Consider the following 7614-nt stretch of genomic DNA (forward strand, 5'->3'; position numbering starts at 1 on the left):
AACTTAATATAAGGTCCCTCCCCTGATGGCATTTAAATACTAATGGGAGAAGGCAGATGATACATTGACAGGTAAGAAAATGGTGTGTTATTTTAGAGCCTATGAATAGAAAGTGGAGTAATGAGGTAGTCACAATCAGAGAGAGTGGTAGGAGCTTCTGTTTTAGATGATACGGAAGAGGTAACGTGCGAGGTAGAATTGGAAGGGATGCAAAGATTTTTTGGAGAAGGGACTAGGTAAGGGACACAGCAAATGTGAAGGCTTTGAGGTAGAAACAAACTTGGCGTTTAAGGAGCAAGAAAGTCACTCCATAGTGACTGGACAGTAGTGCATGAAGGATAGAATACTGATAGAAGGTGAGTCCAGAGAAAATTATGTAGGACCTTTGGAGCCATCACAAGGAGTTTGTATTTTGTTCTGAATATTATGGAAAATATTTAGAGGATTTCGTACAAGGGAATGATGGGTTATTGTGGTAGCACTGTGCAGTTTGGATTCTAGGTGGTTAGGACCACAATTAGGAGTCTATAGCAGTATCCCAGGAAAGAAATGATGGTAGCTTGGAACAGAGGAACGGTAGAGGTAGTGAGAAGTGGTCAGATTCAGATACATTTAATAAGAGAGTTGACAGAATTTGCTGATTGATTAGATATAGGTAGGTGAAAGTAAAAGTCTTAGAGGATGATTGGATAAATGTTGGTGCCATTTACTGAGATGAGAAAGAGAAAAAATTGGGGGAAGAAGATTGAAAAATTATGTTTCAGCCGTTATCACTTTGAGATTCCTATTAGAAAATCCACGTGGAATTGTTGGAGTAAATCTTCGGCTGATGAGTCTGGAGCTTACAGAAGACTTCGGGGACCAGTATTTGAATTTGAGATTTATTAGTGCGTAGTTGTTAGTATAGGTTGACATCCCAAATCTGAAAATTCACAATCTGAAAGTTTTTAAGAATTGACATAATGCTCCAATGAACATTTCGGATTTCAGATTTTCAGATTTGGGATGCCCAACTGGTAAGTACAATGTAGATATTCCAAAATCAGAAAAAAACCCAAATTTGAAATACTCTGGTCCCAAGCTTTTCAGAAAAAGGATAATCAACCTATATTTAAAATTATGGACCTAGATGTAAACAGCTACAAAATTTGATAATGAAGAGATGGAAGCAGTGACCTTGGGGAGCACTGGCATTTAGAAATTGGGAAGAGAAGAGGATCAGTAAAGGAGACTAAGAGGTAGCCTATGAGGAAACAGGAGAACGAGGAACCATGGTGTCTGGAAGCCAGATGAAGTTTCAAGAAGAAAGGAATGATCAACTGTGTCAAATGTTGTCTGGACATCTATAATAATAAGATGAACATGGATTGTTAAATCTGTGACTTAGAAAAATGGAAATCATTGGTGACTTTGACTAGAATGATTTTGGTGGAGCAGTAGGGACAAAAGCCAATTGTAGTGGCTTATGGAAGAATGGAAAGGTGAGGAACTGGAGGTATTGATTATAGAAAACTTTTTCAAGGAGTTTTGCTCTTTAAAGGAACAGAAATGGTGGGGTCGCTAGAGGTAGAACATGGGGTCAAGGAATTTTTTTTTAAAGCAGATATTTTAGCATGTTTGTAAGACTAATGATGCAGTAGAGAGAGACACACACACAGAGAGAGAAAGAAATTAATGACATAGTAGAGAGAAGTGATAGTTGAGGTGTAAAATCCATGAAGAGAAAAGAGGGAATGGGATTCACTCCACATGGAGGCAGAGGTTTGTTATAGAAAGGAACAGTTATCCATTGTGGTAATAGGGAAGATTGTGCGTGATAAGAGGGAGAACTGATACAGGTAGGTTAGATTTGGTGGTGGGAACATGTAATAGCTGACATTTTTTTTTTTTGTTTTCTCAGTAAAATATGAAGTGAGCAAATCAAATGAGGTTGAAGTTGGGAAGGAGGTTTACTGGTTTGAGAAGAGAGGAGAAAAGTTATGAAACAGATGTCTTGAAAAGTAGGAGAACAAATTTATTGGAAAAAGTTAGTAGGATTAGGGCAGAAGGTTTAGTTACCTACTTGATATTTGTGTTTATAAATTTAAAATGGGATCTGTCTGTACCAATGCTTATTTTTCTCAAATTATCTTTAGCTGTTAGTAGCCTATTTGGGTTAAGGGTAAAAGGGTTTTCACCAGAGTTGTGGTTTTGCAACACGGATATTTAAAGGAGAGAGTATAAAGGTGTTAAGTATATAAGGGAGTGGTAATAGTGTTGGACTATCTCATGTAAGTTGATAATGTGGCAAAGTAAAGTCATGAATATGGTAAAAATTATAGATTTAATTGTTGGAATGAGATTCTAGAATAAATGAGCTGATCTGTTAGGTTAGAGTAGTATAATGTTTAACATTGAGATTTTAGAGATACATGGGAGCTAATAATAATAGAATGAAAAATCATTTGAAAAGCTTAACATTCATATTAGTAATATTAAGCACTATTACAAACAAGAAATTCATCAATTTTATGGTATTAGTAAGGTCATTAAATTATCTTCTCATCTAATACATTGAGATCAAATTTTCTAAATAGGTTTTTAAAAGTTAATGAATATATATATGTGAAAAATAACTAGCTTTAAAAACCATTATCTAAATTGGAAAAGGGCATATACATTTTATAGCTTTAGGGCCACTTTTTAGTCACTATTCATTTTAATTAGAATTTTAGTGTCAGGAATATTTCAATATGGACTATGGGTTCTGATCTTTTATCTGATAGTGACTTTTAATCAGTCAGTTTTGTTTATAAACTTATATTGTGCATTAGAAAGGAAAATATTTTTAAAAACAGTTTATGAGTATTGATATTTGTTTAAATTAGGTACTCATGAGAAGCAAGAAGTAAAGAAGAAAAAAGTTGAAAAAGGAGTGCCTAATGTGTATCCTCCTGCTGCTGCTACTTCCAAGCCTTCTGCAGATCAGATCAGACAAAGTGTCAGACATTCTCTCAAAGACATTCTTATGAAAAGGTAACACATATTATTAATGTAGAAGATTGAGTAATATAGGCTTCATGGGTTTGAAAAATAATTGAATTGTTCTAATTTTAAGACTTACAGATTCAAATTTGAAGGTACCAGAAGAAAAGGCAGCAAAAGTTGCTACAAAAATTGAAAAAGAGCTTTTCTCTTTTTTTCGGGACACAGATGCTAAATATAAGAACAAATATAGAAGTTTGATGTTCAATCTGAAAGATCCTAAAAACAACGTAAGTATGTTTTGTGCATGTGTATGGATACTCTTCCAACTTTCCTGAATACATAGGTATCTAATGTTGTAATATAATAGATCTATAATTTATTATTAATTGGAGTGAGACTGTAGAATTTCTTCTAGGTTTAGAATGTGTAATTACAATAAAATCTTTTTGCTACTGAACTGAGTCATGAATTATGTATAGTAATGGGTAGTGTTATCCAATTAGTCTGTTGAAATGCTACGTGTCCACTTGATTTATGTGAATTTTTTCCTTTACCGTTTTTTGAATAATTCAGTTTATTTAAAAATCCATTTATGTTTATTCTTTAAAAACTCTGTTAAGCTAAAATTCATAATACTATATTATTTATTTATTTATTTTTTTTTGAGACAGAGTCTCACTGTGTTGCCCAGACTAGAGTGCCGTGGCTTCAGCCTAGCTCACAGCAACCTCAAACTCCTGGGCTCAAGCCATCCTCCTGCCTCAGCCTCCCGAGTAGCTGGGATTACAGGCATGTGCTACCATGCCCGGCTAATTTTTTCTATATATTTTTAGTTGTCTGATTAATTTCTTTCTATTTTTAGTAGAGACGGGGTCTCACTCTTGCTCAGGCTGGTTTCGAACTCCTGAGCTCAAACAATCCGCCCGCCTCGGCCTCCCAGAGAGCTAGGATTACAGGCGTGAGCCACCGCGCCCGGCCCATAACACTATATTATTACTTTTGATTTAAATCTGAAAATAGAGCTGCATTCCTTAAGAAAATAAATTACATTTAGGTAAAAACTATTTAAAACATTTTTACTGAACTAAGTATAACTTTGGTTCCAAGTATCTTTTAGCAGTGGGGTAAGTATTAATTGAACCCCTAATCTTTTCTCGGGATTTCTTCTTTGGGACTTAGAAGAAATCTAAAAGCTGTGAGTGAGAGGGAAAGAGATAGAGGGAGGGAAGGAGGGATGGGGAGAGAGAGAGAAGGAGGGGGAGAGAGAGAGAAAGAGAGAGAGAGAGAGAGAATGAGAGTGTGTGTGTGTGTGTGTGTGTGTGTGTGTGTGTGTGTGTGTCAGTGTGTGTGTGTGTGTGTCAGTGTCAGCACCAAAATTAGGCCTTTAATTAGTACAGTAAGCAAAAGTCATGCCAGTGAGCATTTTAAAAGTTCAGAACATGATTGGTCTCTTTCATGTGGCATTTACCTAGGTTTACCAGGAGGTTTTGCTACAGGTGATTCTAGGTAACAAAATGTAATTAGATGCAACTTCTTTGCATACAAGGTTTTCATATAAGTGATATAAATTTGTGTAAGGATATTTGCTACAGTATGTGATTTGAGGTATTTTTTTGAAGTATACTAACAGCTACTTAAGAAAAATGTACATTGTACAATCTGCCATCATGGTCCAGGGGGATCAAATACTTCTTGATTTATATAATCTGGAAGCATTACTTCAGTAATTAATTAAAGACTTATATCCTTTAGGTTTCTTTCTTGCAATTGGTTCTTTGCTCTGAAGTCCAGCCTGTCAGGATTTAAATACGTAAAATCTTAAAAATATGGAAGACGTTACATTGAGTAAAGCTCTTTTATGCAATACTTTGCTATACTGTAGATTGGTTATTATGACGGTTAGATTACATTCCTGTGTAGACTTAATACAAGTTTTGGATAGGTATTGAATTGGTTCCACTGTGTATGCTTCTCCATAATGTGTTGATTTTTATATGAAATGTGTATTTTACTGTCTTAGATAAATTCCTAGAATACAAAGCAGTCATTTATTCTCTGTGTAGGAGGTAATATATAAATCATTAAATATTTATAAATCAGGCTTCAAAAATTATATCTTTATTGCAGGTTTCTGTGCGGTAGCTTCTGGTTTTTAAATATGTGTCTGTCCTTTACTTCCTATTTTTACGTCCTTCCAGATATTATTTAAAAAAGTACTGAAAGGAGAAGTAACCCCTGATCATCTTATAAAAATGAGTCCAGAAGAACTAGCTTCTAAAGAGTTAGCTGCTTGGAGACGAAGAGAAAACAGACATGTAAGATTATCTGAAAATATACATTTGACTGTCAAAACCTGTATTTTTCAGCCATGGGAAAAATTATACAGAGCTAATTCAACACAGATTGCAGAGTAACACAGACTTTCTGTTATGTACTGCTTCTAGTTACTTGTTATCCATTCCTCTAGTTCTTAAATTCTGTTGTTTTTCCTGATCTCTCCAGTTTTTTTTCCTCATTTCCTCCAGTTATCAGGTTACAGAATTACCTTGTATTTTGTTATTATATTTTGTAAGTGAGAAGGATGGGAAAATAGGTACATCTTTTCTTAATCACATCTGTACTTTTTCAAAAGTACAGTTTGAAGGTATTATGAATATAGGTAATTTTTAGAGCCAGATGAATTTAACTAAGAAAATAAAATTTGTATGGGTTTATAATCCCTTATTATTCAAAGTGCCAAAAGCTCTGAAAAATGAAAATTTTTCCCATATTTACTTTATTGATAAAACATGACCTGAATTGCCATGTATGAATGTTCATATTCACTGAAATATTGTATGTTTAATTATGTGGTACTGTCTCACATCTAACTGGAATATTACTGTAATATATAGTGTGTGCACCATTATTGCATTTTTAAACTGAAAAATTCTGTTCAGTCACAGGTGCTGAGTTTTCAGTTGGAGATGGGTGAACTTGAAATACCTTTAAAGATTAAGTGACTAAGTGACTTAGAACTATTGTGACAGTAAGATAGCCATGTTGTCCAATATTTTTATTACAGTGGCCTCAGAATATTAGCCCCTATTCTAGAAAATATTGGTTTCTTATAGTTCATGTTAACTCTGCACGATTTACATGATTCTTCTGTCCATAATACTTACTTGCATCTTAGGCGCTAAACCTTCATGTAGATCTGTGCCAGATGTAGTGTGAAGCTCAAGAGGCCTTGATTTGATATGTCATACTTAACCTCACACATTTTTTCACCTTCACCCTGTGTAATTTCTCCTCCTCTTTTATTTTGTGAAAATAATATCACTTCCTCTTCTTTCCCTCTTATTATCACAAATATACACATGCCTCTTCTGCTTTGAAACTGTGGCTTCAAGTATCGTCTGCATCAGAGACCAGCTTGTTCTTTCTTTAGGCCACATACCTGATTTCTTTCTTTAACGGATGATTTGCACTTAACAAAGGCAAAATAAGTGAGCAGACCCATCTTACCCTCCTTATCCCATTCCACTCCCAGCTAACTTTATACTACTTCTTGCTATACTTGCTTAATTAAGTTTTTTGTTTTGTTATTGAGCTTTTTCAACTGTGAATTATCAGTGTCACTAAGCAGGCTCAAGTTAGGAGATAACTAATGGAGGACTGCCAGATTATTTTTGCTGTGAATAAACTGCTGTTGTAGGGGGTGGTAGAACATCAAATTAGGAATTTAAAAGCAAGATAGTTCTTACTTCCCTGTGGCAGCTGCTAAAAAGTACAGACAGATTTCAATTGTAGATACCATGTTTCACCACTTTGCAAATTACATTGCACTTAAATTGCCTTCTGTTATAATGTATATGTGAACTCTTCATGGCTGACTTATGGGGTCTAACCCTATTCTTATAATCCCAGCATTTTAAAATAGTCTCTGGCATATATAAGCACTCAGTGCAAGTTTGTTGTATGAGAGACTACCTAAAGATTAAAAGTCATCTGTGATGATTAATTTATTTTTAGGTAAGCTCTTATTATTTAAAGTGTACATTTGGAAATGCGTATTTTACATTTAATATTTATTTTAATATATTTTGTGTTAGACCATAGAGATGATTGAGAAAGAGCAGAGAGAAGTGGAAAGAAGACCAATCACAAAAATAACTCATAAAGGTGAAATAGAAATTGAGAGTGATGCCCCAATGAAAGAACAAGAAGCAGCCATGGAGATTCAGGTAAAGATAGATATGTCATGTTTTATAGCTCAAAACATAGACTCAGAAAAAGTTTATTTGCCTACTGTTTTTAAAGTAGAAAGAATTTTTAAACATGTATCTGTTTTAAAGTTGCCTATCGTATTGGTTTAATGGTTTTTTGAGAGTACTTAGAGTATTGATTCTCTTAGTGTGCAGACTGCATGATATTGTAGGTGCCTGTTCAACACTTGTTACAGTGTACATTCCTGGGGTGCTTTGACTTGGTGAATTTCTTAGTAGGCTTAGAAATCTATAGATGCTTCTTAGGCAGACTTTTATTTGATGCTGGTGTTTCTTTTTCTCAAATATCAGTGAGGAAATAATTTGAAGTTTTGTTAGAAGCCTTGAAGAATGAGGAACGTCTGAGTTTTTGCTCTAAATCATAATTAATAGGTACCAT

The 7614-nt window shown here is 34.4% G+C and overlaps 1 protein-coding gene across 1 annotated transcript in view; it reads left to right on the top strand.

The window, feature by feature from the left end:
• PHF3 (PHD finger protein 3) overlaps positions 1 to 7614 on the top strand; it is an 80141-nt gene that overhangs the window by 53639 nt on the left and 18888 nt on the right. The window contains exons 5-8 of the mRNA XM_012650276.1: positions 2861 to 3015; positions 3098 to 3254; positions 5166 to 5282; positions 7062 to 7193. Of these exons, the coding sequence (XP_012505730.1) occupies positions 2861 to 3015; positions 3098 to 3254; positions 5166 to 5282; positions 7062 to 7193 (561 nt within the window). The remainder of the gene's footprint in view (positions 1 to 2860; positions 3016 to 3097; positions 3255 to 5165; positions 5283 to 7061; positions 7194 to 7614) is intronic.

The sequence above is a fragment of the Propithecus coquereli genome, unplaced genomic scaffold (assembly GCF_000956105.1).
Source record: "Propithecus coquereli isolate 6110/MARCELLA unplaced genomic scaffold, Pcoq_1.0 Scaffold317, whole genome shotgun sequence".
In the NCBI taxonomy this organism is placed as follows: Eukaryota; Metazoa; Chordata; class Mammalia; order Primates; family Indriidae; genus Propithecus; species Propithecus coquereli.